At 48.0% G+C, this 27,144-nt stretch overlaps 1 protein-coding gene across 1 annotated transcript in view; it reads left to right on the top strand.

Moving 5' to 3' along the window:
• Positions 1-19,417, top strand: part of LOC142000063 (cholesterol 7-desaturase nvd-like) — a 38,961-nt gene extending 19,544 nt beyond the window's left edge. Inside the window, 6 exon segments of the mRNA XM_074974097.1 lie at positions 5,930-6,118; positions 7,408-7,586; positions 9,978-10,103; positions 10,461-10,580; positions 13,693-13,869; positions 17,224-19,417. Of these exon segments, the coding sequence (XP_074830198.1) occupies positions 5,930-6,118; positions 7,408-7,586; positions 9,978-10,103; positions 10,461-10,580; positions 13,693-13,869; positions 17,224-17,385 (953 nt within the window). The 3' untranslated portion in view covers positions 17,386-19,417.
• The last annotated feature ends 7,727 nt before the right edge of the window (positions 19,418-27,144 follow it).

Below are 27,144 nucleotides of genomic sequence, written 5' to 3'. Positions count from 1 at the left end.
AAAAAAAAAATAAACATAGCTGTTATCTGTCAAAATTATAATCAATAAAAACTGAATTCTGCCAAGCCTTCTTATCCCACTGCAACAGAGCGATCTATGGCTTTGGGGTTTCAGGCTCCTTGAGGAAAAGTTGTTCTTGGAATCCAGGTTACCTTTGTTGTTCAATTCTGAACTCTTCTGCTGCTTTAAAATCCCAGAGCTTGTTTGGGATAATTCAACCCAGACGACTATATTTTTCCATCTGGCAAGCGAGGTGTATGGAACAGTCATATCTCCTAATGGGTTTAGAGTATTGTCACTTAACCATGGTTATTTTTCTATGTGAGTTGCTTCAGAAAAATCTCTTCTAATGCTGGACATTGAATACAAGGTGAGTATCAGCAGACAAAGTCTTACTACGATTGTTCTGCCCATCCATGTAGTAAGCGGCATCAATCCAAAGAAGCTTCGTTTTGTTTCCACAGTCATCCCCACTGTGGAGTAGGTGACTGTCAGGCCTTGTGGATTCGCTTCTCCGTCTACCATTAGAAAGGAACCAATTTCCTGATACTGGATCAGTGGTATTTACTTCAGCAGAGCCCTTAGAGTTAAGATTACTGTGATTGCTCCATCTCCCTTGGGGTCAGTAGAGGCTGAGAGGCGAGTAGATAACTACTGATCTTTACCTATTTCTGGATTGCCAGGCTAGTACCAATCATTTTAGTGCTCTGGCACTGGAGCGGGGTTAGTTTTATACTGGGTACTCCTAACTTCAGGGGTTACATGGATTTCCCTCACAAATGCCTTCAACTCCCAGGCCAGAAGTTTGTTCCTTTTATTTCCTCTTGTTTCTGCTGAGAGCATCTGAGTGAGCTTCAACTTGATCTGTTTAATAAGGTATTTTATTTCCCTCTTGTATCATAAAACCGGGAGAAACTTTCTTTGTAACTCTTTGTTCATGTAACTTTCTCGCCTCTTTGCTCAAGCTTTCCCATCCCATTCCTCCTCTTGCTGACCTCTCCTTGACACCTTCCCTGCCTTGGCAATGCCCTTTTAATACTGTAAAAGTCAAAGTAATGAAGTGCAAAGCTTCTTCATTGCTGTCTGGATTCGGGGAGTAACTTTAAACATTGCAGACTAACCGTAGGTTCATCAAGCTCACCTCGTAAATGGGAGCAGACTAGTGCTTGTTCCAGCCATGCAGCTTTCAGCTTATTACAGGAGAACGTGCGCTGAGAGCCGTGCCCCTCTGTGGGCAAAAGAAATAAGCAAAATCTTTATCGTTCGGAGTAGGAGCTCTCCGGCCTCTTCCTGTGGCCTCTCTCAGGCTGCCAGAGCTCTTCTCCGGGTTGTCTCTTCCTGTTCCCACTTGCAGGGATTTGTCCCCTACACTGCAAGCTTCTGGCCTCTCCAGAGGGCAGTGTCCATTGGGTCACTCTCCCCCACTCATTTCCATGCAGGGTTCCCAGGGTATGAGATGGGGAGTGGCGCCAACCACCGTGTCAGCTCTTCCGCCTGCTCCTGTGAAGACCATCTGTCTGAACGCAGCCACTGAGAGGGTGAAAAGCAGAGAAGTGTTTTTATAACACAGACTTTCTGGCCTTCAGCGCCCCTGGAAATTGTATTGAATATCCTTCTCTCCAAGACTCTGTTGGAACTGGGGAGGCAAACAGGGTTTTCCTGTCTGTCAGGAAGATTGTTTCATTTTAAATTTAAGAAAAAGTATCTGCTGGTACTAGTTAGATATAACCTGTATCTATTGCCTTCGCTCTCTGTATTCTGTTCAACATGTACTATTTTCTTAGCCCAGAGAAACATCATACCACAATGAAATGTTTCTGTGAAAGACCTCTCTTATCCTCTCTGACTGAAACAGGCAGTTCCCCAAAAGTCAAGGGATTAAGCAGAGATGAGGGAGGCCAGAACTCAAACTCTATCCTCAATCCCACTATAGACTAGAACTAACTTGCCATAAAAAACTGCTGCTGTTTAGTTCGGCCTTGGAAATTCACCACTACAAGTTCAGCAAGTAATTTTGCACTTGGGTACATTTTTGTTTCTCTGAGGAATGGGAAGGTTAAGTGATTTGTCCAAGATTATATAGCAAACCTTTCTCAGAACTAAGATTGGAACACGGCCCTGTGGTTAATCCACAGTGCCTCTGGGGCAACTCATGCAACTTCCATCTCAATCTGCCTGTTTGTAGAGTGGGCTAACAGTGCTCACTCGGCTCTATCAGACACTCTGCAGATCTACAAATGAATGCTATCTAGGTGCTAAACCTCTAGAACAAAAGTAATATTCCCATTTTACAGAGGTGGAGACTGAGAGGCTGATTAATATGGGTGTGTGCACCGGTGCTGACTTCTGTTTTTGCCAGTGGGTGCTTTCCACCGTCTGGTTTCAATGTGCACCAAGTACAAGTCCTCCCGTACAGATCTGCAAGGCTCGGCACTGGTGTCATCAACCCCTCTGAAATATCTGGGGCATCTCCAAGAGACTGAGATGACCCTGTCTTGACTGCCCACAAATACAGGATGATGCCACGTACCATCTCCTTAGCAGATGTTGTCACAGTACCTGAAACATAAATATGCTGCTGGCTTAGTCTGGAATAATGCTGCTGGGAAGAGGAGAGGCTGCGAGTGGAGCTGGCTGAGACCTCTTCTCTAGCCGCTGTCCATCAAGGGCAACCGCCCCCTGCTCATCACGGGGAGGGCAGGGTATGGGATTCACCGCTAATCCTGGACAAATACCTGCTGCCCATAGCTTGCCAGGACCCGACATCCTTTCCTGTCTGACAGAGATCAAGCCAGACCAATGTGCGCTCACATTACACAACATGCATACCTATCTGCGTAGTGGTCAGCTTCCTCTGGCTGCAGTTTGGTGCCATCTTATGGCTAAACAGCATACCCAGAGTAATCCCACCTGTGTTCTTCTATGGCTGCCCTTGCAGTAGAGAAGGGAAAGGAAGCTTCCAGTCTGAAATCAGGGTTTTTCCATTAGGACCCTGAGTGTGTACGTAAAGTTATTTTGTATCCACTCCCCCAGCAATGCTGGGACAGTCACTTAGAATGTGTAATTCTTTCATGCATGCCAGCATCCCTAAACAGATGAAAGACTTGCATAACTTTATTTAAAAGATTGCCCCCACTCCCTTTCCTGGGGTGGGTCTAAGACCCCTCAGTTATCCTACACAGACACCTCCCGCATCACCATTTAATTCATTTTCCACTCTAAGTCAATGGCCATATGGGCAGTGGGGACTCCTCTCCAACTATTGTTTTGTGGTTTGTTTTTTCCTTAAAACTAACCTCCCCTTTTCCCAATCAAACTTTACTGCCATGTGGCTCTCATTCCCCCATCCCATCCCCCATTCCCTCCCACAAAAAGCCCCTCACTTTTATAAACCCAGGACTGGGTACTTGAGATTACACCTTCCTAAACGTGAGTTGTATTTGAGTTTGGATTGATCTTCCATGGAAAGTAGTGTGATCCCCTTTGTTAGTGTGTCTTAAAACTAGACTAGACAAAGTCATTAGAGGAACAATTCTGCATTTGCTTCTTGTCCCATCTCTCATTCTCATGGAAGACAACTACCACAGTACAGGTCCATCCAATCTATAACCTACATGGTCAATTCCAACCAAACTTGATCAAAATATTGTTTACAATAAATCAAACATCTCCCTTGAGTGAAAATGAGCATGGTAAATGTTTAAAGGCCATGATTAAAGTTAGTTAAACATTTCTGTGAACTTTTAAAAATGAAAATACCTTCTTGACCAATTTTTTTTCCCATCAAATAAAAGGCCTTTGAAACTGAACAAAACAATTACATTTCTTTAGGAACTTTTTGTGAATATGTATGTAACCCTTCTGCCCATCAGAATTGGCAGCAACAAGGGCCGGGTTCAGTATCTAGGGGTTCCATTCCAATAACACAATGCAAAACTGGCTCGAGCCCCCACCCAGTGACCTGGGACAAATATATCCCCGCTGGGCGCCTCCAAGAGGCAATACTTCCCCTCTCGCAAACACAGAGTCTGAGTGTAGCAAAAAGCCTTTTAATAACAGAGAGAAACAATGTGGCATTATGTTGGGGAAACACCACCAACAGGATTCATAACACAACCCATGAGCAAAAATCCCACCCCAAGCAAATTGGGGCGTGTCCTTTCCCTTTGGTTCTTGAGTCCAGCAACCCCAAATCACCCAAAGTCCCAAAAGTCCAACGACCCAAAAGTCTCTGTCCCTGGTCAGGGCAGCCCCAGAGTTCAAAAGTTTATCTGCAGAGTTTTACCTCCCAACTTGGGTGGAGATGGGGGGGAGGGGAGAGTAAGGGGCACCTTACGTGGTCCAAAGCTGATGGCCCCACCTCTCCATGGGGCTCCACTCTGCCAGCCGCCCCATGGGCTGCTCTAGGCATCCAACAAACTGCTCTGCTCCACCAGCCGCTCCGCTCTGCTCGCCGTCCCACAAACTGCTCCGCCATGTATCTTCAGGCTCCCCCACTACTTAACACAACACTCAGAGATTTCAGCTCTTAGTAAGCTTAGCTCTTTGGTAATTTCAGCTTGTAGTAGGGGAGCCTCAGTGCTGGTGCACCATTAGCCCAAAGGGAATTCAGCTCAGCAGCCTGTAACTAGACTCCTAATGGAATCAAAATTAGCTCTGATATTCCACATTAAAGAGAGAAGGAAGTGCAATTAGCATGTAAGGCCCTCACCAGGGGGACCCAGGCTACCAGATATTAATACCTATCCCCAGCCTCTCTCAATTCACAGAGTTTTGGAACGCATGTCCCTTGCCTAGCGAGTGCTACTTAGTTGATGGCGAGTCCGTCCATCATAACAAAAGGCCAAGTGCAGTTCCACTGTCCTTGATTCCCATAATCAGGGTAATAACAATTTATTCTTCCTGCCCCAATAACAGAGACACCGGGGATCCCACAGCAGCCAAAGTGACCATTTGGGCAGCTATGGCCTCATTCTAGGCGGGGTCGGTGTGCCTATGTAAATGAGATCAGCCCCTGAAGTTCTTTTCCACAACTTGCCACACCTCACCACCAGATGTCAGGGTGGAGCTCATCCTGACTCTGCTTACATGTATGTGTGTGTTTAAACCAGCTTTTAAATCATGATGGCCTGGAGGATCTGCTTCTCAGGAATTATATCTACTAAGGCTTGCTTCTGTGGCTTATGCCAAACTGGGATTTCCCTCGATTTTGGGCCACCTGTACATGCCTCACATCAGACATTAGCTTTTAGACTCGAAATAGCTGTAGGATTGGTTGGCTTCAGCTCTCCGAAGGTTATGCAGGTTCACTGTAAACTGCAATATAAAACTGGAGACAAGTTAATAAAGGATTATACTGAACATCTGCAATGCTGGCCTGGTCTCCTAATGACATCCTGAAGATGACCCTTTTGACATTGGGACAGAAAGGTGAGCTCTGATTCTCTGGATAGCAATGGGCAGATGTGCTCCTGTAGGTCAATAGGACCAAGTATGGAGTCTGTCTTACCATCTGGGATACTTCTTGGTGTCACTTAAGATGTTGACAGATGTAAGACAGTAATACAATTCTCCAAAAATGCCAACCATTCTAGACCACAGTGGGCTGACTGGATAGTCTTTTCTCAAAGCCTTTATGGACTGTCTTGACAGGAAAACAGCTTAGTTCAGCTTCATTGACTGTCTATAACTCCTTGCTCTCCTTCTCCGAGAGAACTGGAATGGGAGCTGCTTGGATGGAAACCTCCTTGCTTATATCACAGGCTGGGTGATCTGATGTGCTCCACCTCTTGCATAAACTCCTGCAAACAACGCTTTACAGTTCTGAAAATATTATAAGGGATACAGCAACTGGTGTATTGACCAAACCCTTAAAATGAGATCACTCTGTTACCAGCCTAACCACGTATTTTTGTACCTCTACATGCAGGGGAACAGGTTGCTGTATTCCGTGCTCTGGATGGACAAGTGTATGTAGTCGATGCCTACTGCCCACACCTGGGTGCGAACCTTGCAGCTGGCGGCCGCGTGATGGGTAACTGTATCGAGTGCCCATTTCATGGGTGGCAGTTTCGGGGAGAAGACGGAAAATGCACTACAATCCCATATACTGAAAAAGGTGATTCTCCGCTTTCTCCTCCCCCTTCCCATGACTGTGCAATCAAGACCTTGTGGCAGTGGCAATGCCCTGTCTGTTCGGATACAGAACACGCTTTCCTAAGGAAATATCACCCTGGAAACATCCCCATGGACAGGTATCAAAATATAACTGTCAATGCGGAATCATCATCAGACAGGTGTGCTTCGAGTGGGGTCCCTCAGGGATTTACGCCATTCAACATTTTTATCAGTGACCTGAAAAAAAACATAAAATCATCGCTGATAAATTTTGCAGATGACACAAAAATTGTGGGGGTGATGAATAATGAAGCGGCCAGGTGTCTGATACAGAGCCAGCTGGTAAACTGGGTGAAAGCAACCAATATGTGTTTCTGGACGTTCTTCTAAAAGCTCTGCTCTAGGAATTATTTTGGTGCAGGTCTCTGGACTGTTATGCAGGAGGTCAGACTAGATGATCGCAATGTTCCTTTCTGGCCTTGCAATGTATGACTCTATGAAGGACCTGATGTTGTGAGATGGTCATATAGTTTGAGTTGACCTCAAGTACAAAAATGATTCTGTATATAATTTTATAAGAACACTATTTAACTCCTCAAATTGAGGGGGCTCATTGACATGAATTATTTTATTTATTTAAATAACTTGAATGAATGATATAGTAAATTGAGGCCTTTGCATAGGTTTCATAACTTCAGATTTAATTTTAATCAGGTTTATTTTTAAAAAGAGAAATATAATTAATGTAAATTTTCAAAAACCCAATTAAACATTTTTAGAAGCCCATCAATTTTTATCCACTCTAGTTTGGGCCCCCAAGGGTACATCTACACTGCCGCTTAGAGCAAGCCTCCGAGCCCAGGTACACAGGCTCATGGTAGTGGGGCTTAAGCTAGCATGTTAAAAATAGCAGTGTGGACACTGTGGCTTGGGGAAGCTACCCAGGTCCAAAGGTGCCTGATCGCCTGGGTCCAAGCTCAAGTGGCTAGCCCATGCCACAATGTCCACTCTGCAAGTCTGTCTACCTGGGCTCACTCCCAGCTGCAATGTAGATGTACCTTCAGACTGACCTTGGAGAACATGAATCACAAAACCATCATTCTGCATTGTTCTGTAAGAGCTTTCAGCTCCTCTACAACCAGTACAAGGGATGCTGTGCAGCACTAGTGTCTTTTGTTAGGACTCTGCCTCTCTGTGCTCGTGGCTGCAGCTCAGGGCCGAGTGAACCTAGGACACAGTATTAGACCTGGCACCATCTGCTCTGCACTAACCTCTTTCTCCCCTCCGCAGTGCCAGACTTTGCAAAGATCAAAACATGGCCCTCGTGTGAAATAAACGGACTCATACTTGTCTGGTATCACTGTGATGGTGTAGATCCAGAGTGGGCTGTCCCAGAGCAGGAAGAGATCACCTCCAAGGAGTGGGTGTATCGTGGCCACACAGAGCATTTTGTCAATGCACACATTCAGGTAGGAGACTTCTACTATGTCCGGTCAGGCTCTGGGTAATGCTGCAGGTTTTTGTGCTCTGGAAATTGTGCCCTACCTGAAGCAGATGAGGACTCCAGCTCTGCCAATCACTAGCATGAGCACTGTAGTTTACAGCTTTGAAACTTTGACTCTTACATGCTTAAGAAAGGGAAGGAGCTGGTAGAACACTGAGCAAATGGTCTTAGCCCCATGTCAACTGTTTCCTCCTGGAGCCCAGTGCAGGCAAAACTCCCCTTGACTTCAGTTGAAGCTATGCCTGGATGCATGAGCCAGTCACTCCTTTATAACAGCTAGAGCAGCCATGTGGATATGACTGGAGTTGTTAAAAGAAACTCAAGGGAGTTAGGCACCCAAATGAATACCAAGGCGATGTGTGCCCAACTCCTTAAGGCTCCTCTGAAAATCTCAACCCAGAGCAAGACTTGACCATTTCCCTTCTTCTATTAAATGGCACTTGGAAAAACACACAAGCCCTTGGTGTGACAGTTTCCTATCTCAGATGGTCCAATTCACATGGCCATAAAACATTTATACAGCCTGTCTCTAAGCTTTATCTCTTGGAAATACACTGCCTGCCTTGTTTCTTAACTGGAATTATCAGTAACTCTTTTCAGATGACTGGTGTCAGTGACTCTCGTGGCATATGCCCAGGACAAGGCAATGGAAAGAACAGCCTTTATTGTGGAGACTCCATTTTGCTGTTCTGTAGTTAAACTCTAGTTGGCCTCTGCAATTAAAGCAGGAATTCAAGCGCTTTGTTATGTACAGAGAATGCAGCATAAGCTCCCCAAACGTAGGGCATGTACTCTCTGAATATAGAAAGGACAATCTGAGAATTGACAAGTGAATCTGTTAATTTAGTTTGATTTAAAAATGAGTTGATCATAAAAGGATCCTCTAAGAAATGTACACCTACTGGCAAGAGGTTTCTCTTCTGAATGATCCTAAATCCTGAATAACACAGATGCTTCAAACTTCCCGTAGTTAAAACTCACTGAAATCTTGTGCTTACAATAGATTTGAAGAGACTTTAATGGTTAATAACTCTTTTGCTATTAATCTTCATAAAAGTTTTTTATTCAGCTGGAGCTGACAAATGTTCTGCTACATAGAATTCCACACAGAACTGTCTCTCTCAGAATAGCTGCCACTTCCCATTGCTCTCCATGGAAATGAGGCCACAGCCGGCTTTTAGCAAAAATGGTGATTAGCAAGGTTCTTACTGGAAACAATGGGAGGCAGTGGCCACTTTGAAAGAAGGCATCTTAACTGAGAGTTGTCAGGCCTCTGTCTTACTGAGAACAACGAGAGATGGCAGCAGTTTTCAATAAGGGGAATTCTTTGAGTTTCTCTGAAGACTTTTTATGAACCAGCCTCTGCTAACACTTCTATTTATGAAAATTAATGGCCAAAATTACTGTTAATCCAAAGCATTTCTTTCCCAAAGCTACCTGGTGTCCACTCAAGAGAGACATGGAAACCGGGGAGTGTGTGCATGAAAATATGAAGCATAATGTGAGCTTTGGCGCAGGGTGTGCCCGGGAATATAGGGGGGCAAGAGTAAGGGAGAATTTGGGAGAGGAACGCTGGGGTGTACACCCTGTTGGCTTTGCACTGCTCTGCAATTGCAAATCAATTCTACATTCTGCTTACTTGACTCATATATTCAGGCTGCGGTGTGCTACTCCAGAGTGGGTTAAAGCAGCTGTCAGATATTAGCTTGTTACAAGTTTTTGCTAAAGAGACACTCAGTGGCCTCAAACTGATTGCTAACAATTGTTAAATCTACTCTGGGAGCACACATGCTAAAATACTTTGCTCACAATAATATGGTCAGTGTGATGCTGCGATAGGGCAGAGCATGTGCCCTCACTGCATTTCAAGACCTTAACATGTTTGGATTTCTTTCAGCTTAACCTCAGCTCTGCCTTTATCAGGTTCATGATGCTCGTTTTTAGGATAACTGCAACATCCCAGTAAAAATTTACCCTAAATTACTAATAGACAACATGAAGATGGAGTTAAGATTGCTTGAATATTTGGAATTGTTGTGATTACTGCTACTGAATAGCTAAATGCTGTACACCCTGCTAGTCTGTGCTAAGACACCCCATTGTTACCCACATGTTTGGCTCATCCCTCCGTTATGTCTTATCTTTTATATATTGAACTCTCTGGGGTAGGGACTGTCACTGTCATGTCTGTACAGTGCTTGGTGCTGTGGGGTTCAACCTCACTGAGGTCTCCGGATGTTGCTGCAGTGTCACTGGAAAGATATAGTGCCTGTATCTGAATGTCTAGCTAACTTGGAACAAATTAACTTGTCTTGATGGTGTCTGTCTGGTAACAGTTAGTGCTCCCCACATGCAGGAAATCCCTGAAAATGCTGCAGACTTTGCTCATCTAACTTTTCTGCACGAACCAGTTTTTATGAGTGGAGTTGACCTGAGATATACACACTCCAAGCTGTGGGAGTCTGTGAAGCACTGCTGGAAGGTAAAAGGATCAACATAACACATTTATTACCTCTGAGTCACTGCGTTGACTTGCAAGTCCAGTTCAAGCTTTCCTTTGCTTCAGAGTTTTCCATAATTTTCGCCTCTCTCTCCTCTCACACACCCTTATGGTCGGCTTGAGCGCCCTTTTCCCATCTTGCACTCACTGGGCCTCAACCCTCCAGGCATGCTTTCTTGTATGAAGCCTCCTTAGAAATATGACCAGCCTCTTCCCTTTCCACCTTCACTTCAGATATTCTACAACATGCTCAAACTACAGTGGTCCTACCCCATATGTCTTGTTTTGTACTTTTCCCCATGTCTCTAGACTGAGTCACTTCTTCTCAATCTCTTTTAGGCTGAATGGCAGCCAGAGCCAGAACCCAACAAGCACTGTTCCCAGTTAGTGGTTAAACACAGTCTAACAGTGTTTGGAAAGCCCTTCTCCTTGATGGATTTCACAGTTAGAGCCAGACAGGTAGGTAACACACTTCACAAAACAGTACTCACAAGTACCAGGAACAAAGGAAGTTCTAGTGATTAAAGAGCACAATGAAGTGTATTCTGGGCTCTCTCACAAACTTGCTTAGGTTTTACCGAAATAATTTGACTTCCCTGTGCCACAGTTACATGTCTGCAAAAAGAGGTAAGCTGGGTCCAAGCAAACATTATGCATTTTCATACATATATCCAGGGGCAGAAAAAGACCCAGGGGAGCCGATACATATAGAGCACTCTGTCCGGAGGATTGAAGATGCAAAGCATTAGCAACACCAGGAGCAGAAACAGCCCTAGAGTGACTGGGTTCGTTTCTGTCTAAAAACTTAGGGAAGAAATTGATGGTTTGCATGGACAGTGGGGAAGTTCCACAGGACTGAAGAGAAGCTAATATGCCAATATTTAGAAAGGGTAAATGGGATGACCTGAGTAATGATAGGCCAGGCAGGCTGACATAGATCCTTGGCAAAATAATGGAATGGCTAATATGGGATTTGATTAATAAAGCATTAACGGATGGGAATAAATACCAGTCAACATGAGTTTATGGAAAATAGATCCTGTCTAACTTGTTTGTTTTTAATGAGATTACAAGTTTGGTTGATAAGTGTTGCTTTAAAGCCTTTCACTTGGTACTATGTGACGTTTTGATTAAGAAATTGCAATGATACAAAATCAGCATGGCACAAATGAGAAAACTAGGTCTCAGATGTAATTATAAATGGGGAATCCTCATTGAACGGGCGTGTTTCTAGTGTGGCCCCACAGGAATTGGTTCCTAGCCCTACTCTTTAACATTTTTATCAACGACCTGGAAGAAATCATAATTACTGATAAAGTTTGCACAAGACACAAACATTGGAGTGGTAATTAGTGAAGAGGACAGATCTCGGATCTAAATCGCTTGGCAAGCTGGGCACGAGCAAAAAATATGCACTTTAATACCACCAAAAGTCGGCCATACTTACAGGATGGGAGACTATCCTGGGAAGCAGTGACTCTAGAAAAGATTTGGGGGTGTTGGTGGATAATCAGCTGAACATGAGCTCCCAGTGTGACACTGGGCTAATCTGATCCTTGGATATCTAAACAGGGAAATCTCAAGGAGGAGCAGAGAGGTCATTTTACCTCTGTATGTGGCACTGGTGCGACTGCTGCTGGAATCCTTTGTCCAGTTCTGGTGCCCACAGTTCAAGGACTTCAGTAAGTTGGAGAGAGTTCAGAGAAGAGCCATGTGAATGGTTAAAGGATTAGAAAACATGTGTGTAGGAAGAACGGATGGGAGCTCTGGGGGCCAGGCCTGGCCCGGAGGGGAGGGGCAGAACAATGTGGATAATTGAGGTGGGGCTGGGGTGGAAATAATGAGAATTTGAGATCTGAGGCGAAGCGGGAATCCCCGCACCAGACACGCTGTCAGGGAGCCAACAAGAGTGGGGCCAAAATCACCTTCCTTAATACAGTTGGGAGAGCTGGCAACACTGGCTGTTGCCCACGCAGACACTGGGGTGGGGGGAGGGGTAGGACAAAAATCAAAGCCAACCAAACAACTCAGTGTAAATGTTTTTTCTTAAAAAAAAAACAAAAAAACAAGAAAAAAAATCTCATCTCTTGGGGATGCGACTCATGATTTGGGACTAGTTGGGGCTGGCCAGACTGCTTCCAGTCTTACCAGCTATTCCAGCTACACTGCCCAGGCTTCACTAATGGCAGCGCTCTACAGCTTACATTTTGTCTCGTTAGAGTCACTAGTTAGAGGCTCCTCTTCCATTGCAAACAGGCTCTATACACCCCAGAGTTTGGGTGCAGACCTTCCTTAGTGGCAGCAACGGCACCCTCGCAAGAGCCAGCTGCTGATTAAAATGCTTGGCTCATATTCTTACTCCTCTCATGAGGCCTTGCTGAAGGGACTTTTCCTGTTGGGCAGCAGAGGAATGCGCAAAGTGTGTGGTGAATGAGCTGTGGAGTCATCTCCATCGAAGGAAGGGCGAGGAGAGCCTTGCAGTAGGGACTCTCTGATGACCCTGACTAGACTGAGAAACAAGCTTTTTAATCAAACGTTAACCAATGTTAAGACAAGTGGCTATACACACCACCTGGCACCTCCTGCAGAAAAGGGGATCAAAAAGGGGCTAACACCCTTGCCAAATGCTGCTCATGTCTTAGAGAGACAACGGGGGTGGGGGTGGGGAGGGAATCTCTTTTATTGGACCAACTTCTGTTGGTGAGCGAAAGAAGCTTTTGAGCTTAAACAGAGCTCTGCCTCAGGTCTGGGAAACAGCCCTACACAGGGATAAAACACTGTTTTTCCTCCCAGAGTGTCATGGTTAGCAACACATGGACGGCCAACCCAGCTTCTGCTGCTTCCTAATCTAGCCCAAACGCCAAGGGGCAGAGAGTGGGCTCTTACTAAGATTGGAGCAGGGCAACTGGGAAGAGCTGGCTCGGAGGCTGACGCGTAGTTGGTCTCTAGGCACAGGATGCTGGGCACCTGGTTCCAGTTTGGGCTTTACATTTGCCTTTAGGACTTTGTTACAAAGCATGGCAAAAAAATCAACCCACACAGAGCCCTAATGTTCATCTACTTCCTTGTTCCATGCAAGTGGTGTTTGCTCCTGGCTGGGGGCAGTGACTGTTAGGAAGAAAATGTGTATGCGAATAGGAACAGACAATGGGGGAAAGATGTGGACAGGTGAGACCAACCAACAGCGACAGCTCCCTGGCACTCTCCTCCAGCTCAGGCTGCACTAACTGGAGCCATTTGCTGTGGTCCCCAAGGTCCCAGGACACTCTGACCCTGCCTTTTCAACCCAGACATGCCCTCAACTTCATGGGGAGAGCTGGGCGTTAGCTATGCCCACCCCTACACTTGGTGGAGACTCCTACCTGACTGGGAGAATCCCCAACTGGGGACTCAGGGATGGCACTGCCTGAGCAGCATAAAGAGAACCCCCCAGGGCAGAGAATCAGCCCCTAAATACAGGCTGTGACCCCTGGACCTGGTAGAAATATGTTCATTCCATAGGCAGTGAGGATTCCCCACCCCCCAGCCTTTCTGAGCGAGGGAATGAGCTGAATGCCTTCTCTCTCTGAAGGTGGGGCCAGGGCTGGTCTACCTGACCTTTGAACATGCTTTCCTGGGCCGTGGGATCATTCTGCAGAGCGTGACGCCCGTGGAGCCTCTCCTGCAGCAAGTCATCCATAGGATCTATTATCAGCACAACATGCCGGCAGTGATCCCCAAATTCATTCTCAAAGTGGAATGCGTTCAGGTAAGGCACACTGTACGGCTGCACGTCAAGCTGGGCTGGGACTCCCAGTGGGAGGCAACTTACCCACAGTAGTTCAGACCCTGGTGCCTTTTTCCCTGGGGATCTGCCCTAGCAGGACCCCTACTCTGGGTCTCCCCTCCCAGGGAACCCCCAACCCTCTAGACCCACCTTGCCTCAGTGGCTACTGCCAGTCATCAGCTAGCCCCTGTTCACCAGGGTAGACTGCAGCGTACTGGCCATTCATCACTGGCAAGGGGGTAGGACCTGCTGCCTTTGCCTATCCTCAGGCGGCCCCTCTGCAGCCCCAGTAGGCCTTCACCCTCAGGCCAGGACCCTGTTCCCAGGCAGCTAGCCCTTCCCACTCCAGGGCTAGAGTGGGACTCCTCCAGCTCCTAACCCTTGGCCCTCTTATAAGGGCCAGCTGGGCCCGGATTAAGCCAGCCACACCTGTGGTCAGCTACAGTCAACTTTCCCCAGCTGTTCTTAACTCCTTTCCCTGCTGCAGCCCTCTCCAGGGCTGCTTTTAACCCCTTCAGGGCCTGAGCGGGGTGACTACCCCGCTACACTGGGCTTGGATTACAACTAGTGCCAGTTCCCTTGTGCCCCACAACCTTTGGTAATGCTGCAAATGTACAGGGCAGACATGTAGACAGGCCAAGAGGCTGACTGCTAAAGGCACAGGAGATGGCAGGCAGCAAAGCTGCCTCTTGGTGCATTTCTTGGGTGGGTCTGGCTTAGGCTTCCACAAATGTGGCAGGAGTGAAGGGCAAAAGCAAGAATGACCTGCCCTGCCCCCTTGGTGCTCTGCTCCCTTGGTGCCTATCCTTCCCTTGGGCCAGATGGTATTCAAAGGTCTTAGGGAAGCTGTCGCTGAAGGGGGGCGGGGGGGGGGGGCACTAGGTATCCGGGACCCAACACGGCAAATGGGAGTGGGGAGGAGACTGGTGCAGATCGCAGGCATTGCACACTGTCCTAGTCTGCCTTGTTGCACCGTATCTGCCAGTAGCTGAGCCAGAGGTGAGGGCCTGGATGACCATGGAAGTCCTGCATCCTGCATCAAGGACCCCCTGGGTGCCTGGCTAGGTGAAGACCCGCAGTTTCTGGCCTTTGTTGCTGTTGAGAATCCTTGATGAGAGGAGACCCTCCCGCACCTCAGATCACATTCGCTGAGCAAGGGGAGACCAGACAGTTTAATCTGGGCTCCACCAGCTCCTTCCAGTGCTTCACAACTCTTGGTGCTGGCGTTTTGATGCCTGTACCTTGCATTGCCCCAGTTACCCACAAAACCCTCCCCCCCTAGAGCAGTGACAGAGGGCATTGCTCATTACTACTATCTGGGACCTCTCTGACTGGGGACTAGAACCCTGCCAGGGCCTGTAGCCCTTTCAACAGCAGCTCCAGGTTCACAACATCCGAGGCAGCTGAAGAGCTGGTGGCGGAAGCAAGGTGCTCTCAGATGGAGATTGCATGATGGATGGCAAAGGCCCTTTTTAGTTTTGGTAGCCTCTAAAAACCCCACCTGAGCTCAGAGCCCCTTCCTGCTGTACCCTGACAGACCAACAGACAGACCCGGGGGAGAGATAGCTTAGTGGTTTGAGCATTGGCCTGCTAAACCGAGGTTGTGAGCTCAATCCTTGAGGGGGCCATTTAGGGATCTGGGGCAAAAATTGGGGATTGGTCCTGCTTTGAGCAGGGGGTTGGACTAGATGACCTCCTGAGGTCCCTTCCAACCCTGATATTCTATGATTCTATGACCCTGCCCTACAGAACTTTCATTGATGCACTATCGCACAAGGGAGCAAGGAGGACACTCCCCATTTTAGAGCAGGGGGACTGAGGCAGAAGAATTAGGGGACTTGCCAAAAGTCACAGGAAGTCTGTGCCAGTAACTGAATCCAGAACTCCTGAGACCACCATACCTCTCTGTCAGCACACACTGCACCAAGACAGCCTCTTGGCACTACTCAGCTCAGCAGGACTGGCCAAGGTTTGCCAGTCCCTGCCAACAATGGGCCTTGACATTCCCTCAGCTGGTTGTGCACACTGGATGAAAGCTGGAGACTGTTTGCTCTGACTTGGCATGGTAGCTCTGCAAGGGGGAGTGGTTTCTAGGCTGGGAGCAGCCCTATCTGCCGAGGGTCCAATATAAGCGTTGCTACAGTGCAAACTTCAGACCTTGCATGTGTTACTAAGGTGTATGAGCAACACTGGTCTCTCTAGTGGCTGCGCTGCAAATTGAGCTCCATTAAACTTATGTCTGGGTGGAATTTAAGTTGTTAGTCTTACCCTATAAAGCCCTTAATAATTAGGAGCCTAGACATGAGCGTACCTCTCCCAGTGAGCTCCTGCTAGCTGCCTGACCAGCTCAAACCCTTGAGTTGGATCATCCTCTATCGTAAAGGGAAGGCACTGCTTTCAGGGTATTTTCTACCATGAGGGAAGACGCTCTGAAAAAAGGTCTCCCATGCTGGGCTGCCAGAGTCCAGCCTTGTTACCCTTCTGTGGTGCCTGTGGATGGATACATATTGTGTGTTGCAGAGTTGTTAAAAGGCCCCATACCTGACAAGATTAGCCCCACACCAGCTTGGTGTTAACATATTTAAACTGGAAAGGTAAATGCTATCATTCAGCACCTGGAGCCTGTGAGAGGTGCTAAAAATAAACTCTTCTCTTAAACCTCGAGTGGTGCTAAGGGGCGATGCCGCCGGGCTGACAGAAATGCTGAGAGATCCCAGGTGAACACGAAAAAGGATTTTGATAAAGAAAACTGGGAAGCAAGGAGCACTATGAATCCCTAAAGATCCCCCAAGCTTGTGTGGTGAGGATGCAGGGAGTTAATGTGGATGCTTCACACAACGCACAGTCAACCTGTGGAACTCCTTGTCAGAGGATGTTGCGAAGACCAAGACTATAACAGGGTTCAAAAAAGAACTAGATAAATTCATGGAGGACAGGTGCATCAATGGCTATTAGCCAGGATGGGCAGGGATGGTGGCCCTTGCCTCTGTTTGCCAGAAGCTGGGAATGGGCAACAGGGGGTGGATCACTTGATGATTCCCTGTTCGGTTCATTCCTTCTGGGGCACCTCTCATTGACCACTGTCGGAGGACATGATACTGGGCTAGATGGACTTTTGGTCTGACCCAGTCTGGCCGTTCTTATGTTCTCTGTGGCTAATAAACACTCAAAACACAGTGCCAGCAAAAGCTGAATAGTTGAGCTTGCTTCAGAGCCAGGGGGGTCGCTAGAAACACTCGTGTGCCGGACTAGTAGCATCACCAGTGGGCTGGTGACATGAATGAGCCTCTAGTCCAAAGTTCCGTATATCTAAAATGATTCTGCTTCCCCCCCCAGTTTGAACGTGACATCATGATCTGGAATAACAAGCAATATCTGTCTAAACCACTGCTGGTAAAAGAAGATTCTGCGATCCAAAGGCACAGGCGCTGGTTTGCTCAATTCTACAGTGAGAACAGCACTAGAGTCACTTGCCAAAAGGGTGGACTGGACTGGTGACATCCACGTGCTCAAAAGACGTCCAATGGCTTCCTCGTCCATGAGAATCCCTTCCTCGTCCATGGAATGGCAGCCAAGCTCATAGCAAGTTAATAAATCTGCATTTCTGGATTTTCAGTGGCAGTTGGGAGAATCTGCAGTACAAGAAAACTCTCTAGTTCAATACTGCTACCCGGCCAAGTGTAGTGTCTTCCATGTAAGGCTGGGCAAATCTAGTAAGTGTTGTGTAGGCTTTGCTGTCATAACTGAGCTGTAGTACGGGGTGCCCCCCCCGCCCCCGTCTCCAATGGGAAAAGGAGACTGACAGAATCCCCTTGAGAAATCATCTATGCTTTGCAGCTTTTGTTACTCAGGGACAACTGCATGAAACCCTGATCCTTAGGTGCTGCAGGGCTCACATGTTCCTATTCTCTAAAGCTGTCATTTGACATCTGTTCCTCCTCCCCATAGCAAGTCACAATGGCAAACCTGGATTGTTACCATGGATGAGGAATAGGCAGGGTCACTCTAAGGAGCAGATGGTCTGTTCTCGTGCTAATGTACTTAGAAACTAGCAAGGGACCAACAGCAATGGTCAGGGCTGGCTATAGATGGTCCCTGATGGATCTCTACAGGAGTTTTTCCAAGGAGTTTATCAGCTCCTGAACAGATGTTAATGGACATATAGCATCTAATGAAGAAGGGAAGTAATTTTCCTGATTGTCTTACAGTGTAAGAACGTAAAAACCAAACTTCTTGTGCAAAGATTAGTTCCCCTTGGAGTAATGGGTATGTGGATAGTAACAACTGACTGAACACCAGCAGGGACTTGTTTAGAAAGCTATGGCCTCATCTGGGGCAAGTGCAGAGAGTGCTGACATACTGTGCAAGCAGCATTTAGTATGTGTATAAAACCGATCTCTGCTGGTCTGGCTAAAAACTGCTCTAGTTTCCATTGTGCTTTGTTCCTCAGTAGTATAAATAGATGGACCAACTTCTGCCTTGACTTACAACCTCCAGACTCCTGTTTGCTCCAGGTAAGTCGGGGCAGAATTTGGTGATCGGACTGTAATGTAGTTACTCTGTGCTAATAGCCTTCAAAAACGAATGTACAGCGCACAGAACTGTTGGGAGCCTTCCATGCTAGGCTGCACCGTGCTGGAGCTGATTGACATTGTCTGCTATACAGATCGCTTGTGCCAAACAAAAGAAGAGGGTTACAAGGCATTCTGTGAACCTGCCCTCGTGTATCTTGTGAATTCTGCACTTTACTGAGCCTTTTGTTTTTGCACTGAACCATAACACAATGTTAACCAGCGAGCCAGAGGCCTTTCCTTTCCAGGAGTTTCTCTAGCCCCACACTGGTTACTGGGTGAACTGCTTAAACTAGTCCCTTAATGTCAAAGTCTCGAGGGGGTAGTGTAGTCCATTGGGGGGAGTGGCTCCTCCCCCTCCGGGTCTGTGGACAGCCAATCCGCCCCACTACAGGTACTATTTACTTCATTGTTTGTGATGGGGGCTACGGCCATAGAATCGCCATGGCATGGGGTTGCTCATCACCTAAATGCTGAAGCAGGCCTATACTACGTGGCATAGCAATGTCAAGTGGGCTAGTCAACCCCCCGGCAAACATCTGGCTCTCTGGTGCGATGGATCGTGTACTAATAGGGATGGGTGCCACAAAGGGATTACAATAGTTAAATAAGTCTTGGAAGAATTACTTCTGGGTGGAACCAGGACCAGGCTGAATGTACGAGACTGGGTTCTTCTCTGGCTCACACATCACCCAAAGAAGTGTTCGCAAGTGGCACTGGTTTCATCTTGTCGGTGAAAATTCTTTCTACAGCATGAAATGGGCTTTTGTTTTGATCCTTGCGTTTACTGGTAGACTCTTTATAGTTACTATTTTTATATTACAAAGGTTTCATAAAAATTTAAAGAATAAAAATATACAAAGTGTTACATGACTCGTCAGTCTCCATAAGTCCAGGGAAGAACCTCAGTGCTTTCTAAACCAGCAGCACTCAGCTGAGCTTTACCTCTGGCTTCCTTGGGGGGGGATGAAATGGGGAAATTAACGTACTTTTTGGTTTGCCATAGCCTATGTGCCTGGCCTACACCAGTGGATTAAAGTCAGGCTCAGCAGAATTTGATTTTTTTTCTAACTTTGAGGATCGATTTTTAAAAAATGTTTTTAAATGATTTTTATTTTTTACGGTGGCTGGAATTTAAGGTGGGTAGGGTTCAGATTAGATTTTCGTGGACAGTGGGGCTTCATGGGACTCACTGCACGGCTGAGGTGCCCAAAACACTGGGGCACAAGGTGGAGGGAGGGCTGCGGTCCTGGCCTGGCCAAACAGAGATTTCCCTCCCCGCCCCCAAACAGCTTGTCAGCTGCAGTGGGCATTTACTGGTATCTACCACTTCCGCTGAACATTGCCAAGCTGAAGTGTAGTACAGCACTGTGGTGCCACCTAGTGGGAAGGAAGGAAAATCACTCCTGGCTTCAGAAGCCGCAGCCAGACCCTTCCAGTTAGCATTGGTGTGAAGTACAGCTTTTAATTGTGTTACCATATGTGCCATGCACAGGGCCGGCTCTAGGCACCAGCAAAACAAGCAGGTGCTTGGGGTGGCCCATTTCTAGGCGCCGGCCATGCCGCCCCAGCTTGCCTCCACTCTGCCTCCGCCTGCTCCCCTGAGCACACTGCCGCTTCTCCCCCCTCCCGTCCAGGCTGGCCACGCCAAACAGCGGTTTCTTGCCTGGGAGGGGGGAGAAGCTGAGTGGCGGCCCGCTTGGGGGAGGCGGCAGTTGTGGAGCGAAGGCGAGCTGGGGCAGGGAGTGGTTCCTCTACCTCTCCCGTTACTTCCTGCACTCCCCCGCCACGCTCGCTCACCTCTGCTCTGCCTGCTCCCTTGAACTGGCTGCCTCTCCCTCGCCTGGGAGGGAGGTGGGAGAAGCGGAGCAGTGGCATGTTCAGGGGAGCAGGTGGAGCGGAGGTGAGCTAGGGCGGGGGGTTGGGGGGGGGAGCCACAGGAAGCAATGTGGGGGGTGGAATGCAGCATGCCTGGAGGAGGAGGCGGGGCTGGGGAGTTGGGGAAGGGGCGGAGTTGGGGCGAAACTGGGGGCGGGGGGGGGATGAAAAAAAAGCGGGGCAGCCAAAAATTCTTTTGCTTGGCGCAGCAAAAATCCTAGAGCCTGCCCTGGCCATGCACCACAAATCCAACAAGCCCTGCATCCAAAACCAAGGCCATCAATTGTCTCCTGCAACGGCTAGATACTGGAAGAATTCTGAGATTTTCCAGGTGGGATTATGAGTTTGCCCACTCCTGCAGCAATTGACAAGGGTGTGGCCTGTTGTCCCAGGGGGCCGTGCACACTCAGAGTGCTGCACTCCGGACTCGTGTGAGGTACATGAGGTACTGTCAAAACACGGTGCAATAGCATATGTGGATGCACTGGCTCAAGCTGGCTGAACAGCCAGTACTGACAAGTGTTAAATACAACAGTGAGACCTCTGCAGCCTATACATGACCCCGTGGAGAAATGATGTGCAAATACAGCAAGAGAGATAGCTAAACAAACTGCAGTGTCCATCTTCCACCAGTAGGAGGGTGGGAGGTAGAGTGAGGGAAGAGGAGAATGCAACAAGTACCCGGAAGCACTTATCTCAAAGAACTCAAAGAATACTTTGAGGGGGTCAACAAGCATGTGGAGAAGGGGAATCTAGTGGATAAAGTGTACTTAGATTTTCAGAAAGACTTTGACAAGGTCCCTCACCAAAGGCTCTTAAACAAAGGAAGCTGTCATGGGATAAGAGGGAAGGGCCTCTCATGGATGGGTAACTGGTTAAAAGATGGGAAACAAAGGGTTGGAATAACTGGTCAGTTTTTAGAATGGAGAGAGGTAAATAGTGGTGTTCCCCAGGGGTCTGTACTGGGATCAGTCCTATTTAACATATTCACAAATGATTTGGAAAAAGAGGTAAACGGTGAGGGGCAAAATTTGCAGATGATACAAAACCACTCAAGATAGTTACGTTCCAAGCAGACTGTGAAGAGCTACAAAAGGATCTCACAAAACTGGAGTGACTGCGCAACAAAATGACATACGAAATTCAATGTTGATAAATGCAAAGTAATGCACATTGGAAAATATAATCCCAACTATACATACAAAATGATAGGTCTAAATTAGCCATTACCACTCATGAAAGAGATCTGGGAGTCATTGTGGATAGTTCTCTGAAAACATCCACTCAATGTGCAGCGGCAGTCAAAAAAACAAACAGAATGTTGGAAATCATCAAGAAAGGGATAGAAAATAAGACAGAAAATATTGTATTGCCTCTATATAAATGCATGGTACGCCCACATCGGCATGCAGATGTGGTCACCCCATTTCAAAAAAGATACATTGGAATTGGAAAAGTTCTAGAAAAGGGCAACAAAAATGATTAGCGGTATGGAAAGGCTTCCATATGAGGAGAGATTAATAAGACTGGGACTTTTCAGCTTGGAAAAAAGAGATGACTCAAGGGCAATATTATAGAGATCTATAAAATCATGACTGGTGTGGAGAAAGTAAAAAAGGAAGCATTATTTATTCCTCATAACACAAGGACTAGGGGTCACCAAATGAAATTAATAGGCAGCAGGTTTAACACAAACAAAAGGAAGTATTTGGGGTGAAGGATCTGTCCATCGTTTTGGGAAAACAAGTGAGTAATGGGCCAAAGAGGAAGCAGAGGACATACTGCCAGCTGTACAAAGTATGGGTACCAAACTTCTCTTGGCCAGGTGGAGGCAATCAGTATAACTTTAGTTTTCTCTCGCCATATCTTTAACAGGACCTTGGACATCAAAGCGAATGGGGGAAAAGGTGTACAATAGCTCTCTGCACCACGGGAAGATGAGTGTCCCCCCCAGGGACTGTTTCCCTAGTCCAGCCCTGATACAGTAGCAGAGACATTTCTTGTTCCGATAAGTAGCAAACAGATCTATTGTCGGGGTTCCCCATAGGTCGAATATGTTGTGAAGAACTGCTGGGTTCATTTCCCATTTGTGGTCATGAGAGAAATTCCAACTGAGACTGTTGACTGTTGCATTTTATATCCCTGGTAAGTAAGGGGCTGAAATGAGCACATTGTGGCAGATGTACCAATTCCAAAGTTTCAGCGCTTCTGTGCAAAGGGAGGGTAATCGCTCCCTGGCGATTTATGTAAAACAAGCAAGTTATATTGTCTACCATGAGTTTCATGTTAGTATCCCTGATAAATGGGAGAAAGTGTCCACAGGGGTGTCTGATGGCTCTTAGTTCTAAAAGATTGATATGGAGAACTGCTTCCATGGGAGACCACTTGCCCTGGAATTTGTGGTTATTTAGGTGGGATCCTTATTAGAGAGGCATCCATTGCTAGAATCAGCGTCAGTGGGGGTTGTGTGAATGGAATACTTGCATGAATGTTGGATGGTTCTTTCCATCAGTCCAAGGAGTGTCTGACCCAGGAGGGCATGGACAGCAGCTTGTTTAGCCCATCCTTGTTTGGACAGTAGACAGATTTGAGCCATATCTGCAATCATCTCATGAACAACTGGGTGTGTGGAGTCACAAATGTGCATGCCACCATGTGCCTGAGAAGTTGGGAGACAATTCCTGGCCAGTGTACGTGGGCTGGCCTGGGCCCTCTCTATGAGACTCGTCAGGGTGTTGGATCTGTGCAGTGGGAGGAACACTCTCACTTGCACTGCCTCGAGTTTGTCGCCAATGAATTCTAGATGTTGTACTGGGGTCAAGGTCGATTTCTGGGTGTTGAGCTGTAGACCCAGCTGCTCAAATATGTGCACAGACATCTGGGTGGTAAACCGGGTGTCTTGGAAAGAGCGAGCCTTGAGAAGGCAGTAGTCCAGGTATGGGTAGATGACAATTACCTAATGTTTGTAGGTGCACCACAACAACGGAGAGGACCTTGGAAAATACCCTGGGTGCAGACGAGAGGCTGAATGGGAGCACTCTGTACTGATAATGGTCCTGCCCAAAGGTAAATCAGAGGACTCTCCTGTGAGATGGTCGGATTGAAATGTGGAAGTAGGCATCTTGTAGGTCGAGGGCTGAAAACCAATCTCCTTGCTCCAGAGACAGAATAATGGCTGCTAGTGTGACCATCTTGAACTTTTGTGCCTTCACGTATCTGTTTAGCACCCTTAGATCTAGTAGGGATCTCCACTCTCCCTGTGTCTTGGGGATCAGCAAATAAAAACCCTTGCTTCTGAAGTGAGTGAGGACTGGATGTATGGCCCCTAGGCATAGCAGGTGATCTATTTCCTGATGTAATAGAGCAGGGGTAGGCAACCTATGGCACGCATGCCAAAGGTGGCATGAGAGCTGATTTTCAGTGACACTCACAATGCCCGGGTCCCGGCCACCGGTCCGGGGGGCTCTGCATTTTAATTTAATTTTAAATGAAGCTTCTTCAACATTTTAAAAACCTTATTTACTTTACATACAACAATAGTTTAGCTATATATTATAGACTTATAGAAAGAGACCTTCTAAAAATGTTAAAATGTATTACTGGCACGCAAAACCTTAAATTAGAGTGAATAAATGAAGACCTCGCACACCACTTCTGAAAGGTTGCCGACCCCTGTAATAGACTCTCGTGAGAAGGATCCCTGAAGAGGTAAGGGGAGGGAGGTGCGGGGAACGTGAAGTGAATGGAGTAACCCTTCAAAAAATTTCCAAGACCCACTTGTCAGAGGTGATGTTCTTCCAACTCCAGAGGAAGTGAGTCAGGTGACTTCTGAAAAGGTATGGAAGGTCTATATCTAGCAGCTGACGTTGTTGCAAGGATGGTTGTTTAGGGCCTTGACCAAGGCATCAAAACTGGTGCTTAGAGGACGAGGGTTGAGAGACTGAGGATTGGGAAGCTGACAACTTCTGATTTTGCATCTTGGGTCTCTTACGCTGCAGCTCATAATAGCACTGTGATGTGAGGAACTGGGATAGCTGGGATTTGTAAGGTGGTTCTGAGCTGAATTTCCTCTTCTGTCCTGGTGTATAGATTCCCAAGGAGCGTAGCGTGGCCCTAGAGTCCTTTAAGGTGTGGAGTGACGCATCTGTTTTATCAGCAAAGAGTTTGGGCCCTTCAAATGAGAAGTCCTCGACCATCATGTGCACTTCCTTCAGCAACCCTGAGAGGTGTAACCAGGATGCCCACCTCATTACCACTGCTGTCAAGACTGAGCGGGCTGCTTATCTGCAGTGTCCAGTTTGGTCTGTAGTGCCGTTCACGCTACTAACTGGTCCTCCTTGATGATGGCCTGAAATTGGTCGTTCTGTGCTTCTGGCAAGTGGTCAATAAAGGTGTTGAGTTTTCCATAATTCATGTAGTCATATTTACCCATTATGGCCTGCTAATTTGAGACCCTGAATTGCAAGGTCGCTGATGAGTATGCCTTCTGCCCAAACAGGTCTAGCCTCTTCCAGGCTCTATCATGGGGGGTTGACTTGGTATGATGTTGCTTTTCCTGTGCATTAGCCACATCCATGACTACAGTATTAGGTTGACGTGCGTGGAGAGGAAGTCTGTCTCCTTAGGGGACATGTAATACTTTTAGTTGGCTTTTTTGCAGATTGGTGCAATGGAGGCTGGTGCCTGCCAGATGACCCTAGCAGGGTCTAGAAGCGCCTCATTGTTTGGGAGGGCAATTCTTGAAGAGGAGGAAGTGTGCAGTATATCTAATAATATGGTGTGAGTCTTTCACCCCCTCAAGAGGAATTTGTAGTGCATTTGTCACCCTCTTAGTGAGGTCTTGGAAGAGGCTAAAGTCATTGGTCAGTGATGGAAGAGGGGGCATTACCACCTCATCTTGCAAGGAGGAGATGTTTACCAGTGAGGTAGTTTCCCCTTCTCATCTGGCCTCCTGCTCCTTCAAAGTTTCTTCCTTGGGTTCTAGGGCTCTGGACACCGAAGCCGTAGGGTAATGTCTAGTGGATTCTCTATGGGCGACACTCAATGCCTGAAAAGTGTGGGGCCTGTAGACTGCCCAAGGATCCCAGTACGGCCACTCTTGGGTGGGAGAAGGGTATGGATGGTTGTACCCACAGGTGACCATACTAGGAAGACTGAGGGTCAGAGCGCAGGTGCAGTTGGGGAGGTTCCTGATATTGTAACAGTGGGTTATGGTGCGAGACCAGAGAGACATTGTTGTCCTGGTTACTATCATCTAACTCCCCGCTGGAGAAGGGTGGGGCTGATCAGTGCGAATGGCTGGAGGCGAATGGCCCGGTATCACCGGTGATTCTGGGGACTGAGACATGCTCGGTACCAGAGCTCCGGTACCGAGTAGTGGGGACTCTGGCTTCTCTGCGACTGTAAGGTCCCTTAAGAAACAGAACTCCTGCGGTACCATTGATGGGACTGGTACTGTCAGGGATTGCTGGTGCTGACTCACTGGTACCGATGATACGTTATGGGAGGCATGCTCCAACGAGGGTGTTTTTAAGCACTTAATGCCAAGGGTCTTTTTATCAGTGCCAATTTTGTAGAGGTGGTACGGTCTCCGTCCTTATTTCTGGTAGGCAGTGCCTTTGCTTCAGTGTCTTTGCCCTTCGGGTCTTTAGGTGCTATGGTAGAGTTCGTACTGTGGAGTCCCTGACATTCCTGGGAACCGCGCTTTGGAGCCATTTTTGCTGTGGTGACCAGACGTGCTGGGGATCCCCTCTGGCTTGTAGCCCGTTTTCTGGAGGCTTTGTAGGAGGAATCAGTTGACTTTGACTGCGATTCCACCTCTCTGGAGGTCTAAGGCTCCAGGGTTGATCTTTGTCCTGGAGAGTATTCAGGACTGGGGTCAGATGCTAGCCTAAGAGCGCCCTCTGCAGGAAGTTTTAACTTCAGCTCTCAGTTCTTTTGGGATCTAGCCTGGTCGTCCGTCATTGGGATTGCCTCCCTGCAGGAGAGGCACCTCTAGAAGCCAGGGGACCTCGGCATGCCCCTAAGGGGATGATCCCACAGCAAAAGACGGGGGGGTAATGGTCAAAAGAAAAAAAGGTTTTGTTTTTAAATTGAAAAATGGAAGCTCTAAAGCAGGGGTCTCAAACACGCAGCCCGCTGGGCTATTTCCTGCTGCCCGCCAAGCAGCCCGCACCCCCCAGCCTACCTCCGGGCCAGGGGTGGGCAAACTACAGCCCGTGGGCCAGATTGGCCCCTGTGGCCCCGCCAGCCCCGCACCGCTCCCAGAAGCGGCTGGCACAACGTCGCTGCGGCCCGGGGGGGGGGTGGGGGAGGGTGCAGAGGGCTCCGTGTGTTGCCATGGCTTCCAGGCACCGCCCCCCGCATCTCCCATTGGCTGGGAATGGGGAACCGCGGCCGATGGGAGCTTCGGGGGAGGTACGGGGAGGAGCGGCAAGGCAGAGCACGGAGCCCTGTGCCCTCGCCCCCCCCCACCGCCACCGGGCCGCAGGGACATGGCTCCGGCTGCTTCCAGGAGCGGAGCCTGCCCTGGTCCCTGTGCGTGCCGCTGCCACCCCGGAGCCCGCACCCCGAACCCCTCCTGCACCCCACACCCCACCTCCCTGCCCTGAGCCCCCTGCTGCAGCCCGCACCTCTCCTGCACCCCAACTCCCTGTCCTGAGCCCCCCACACCCTGACCCCCGCTGCACCCCTCACCCCTCCTGCACCTCAACCACATGCTCTGAGTCCCCTGCCAAACCCTGCACCCTGACCCCCTGCTGCACCCCAAACCTCTCCTGCACCCCCTGGGAGCAGGGAGGGGGCAGAG

Source organism: Natator depressus, chromosome 16 (assembly GCF_965152275.1).
Source record: "Natator depressus isolate rNatDep1 chromosome 16, rNatDep2.hap1, whole genome shotgun sequence".
Lineage (NCBI taxonomy): Eukaryota > Metazoa > Chordata > Testudines > Cheloniidae > Natator > Natator depressus.
The sequence above is the reverse complement of the archived record's forward strand: the minus strand, read 5'-3'. Positions and strand labels throughout refer to the sequence as shown.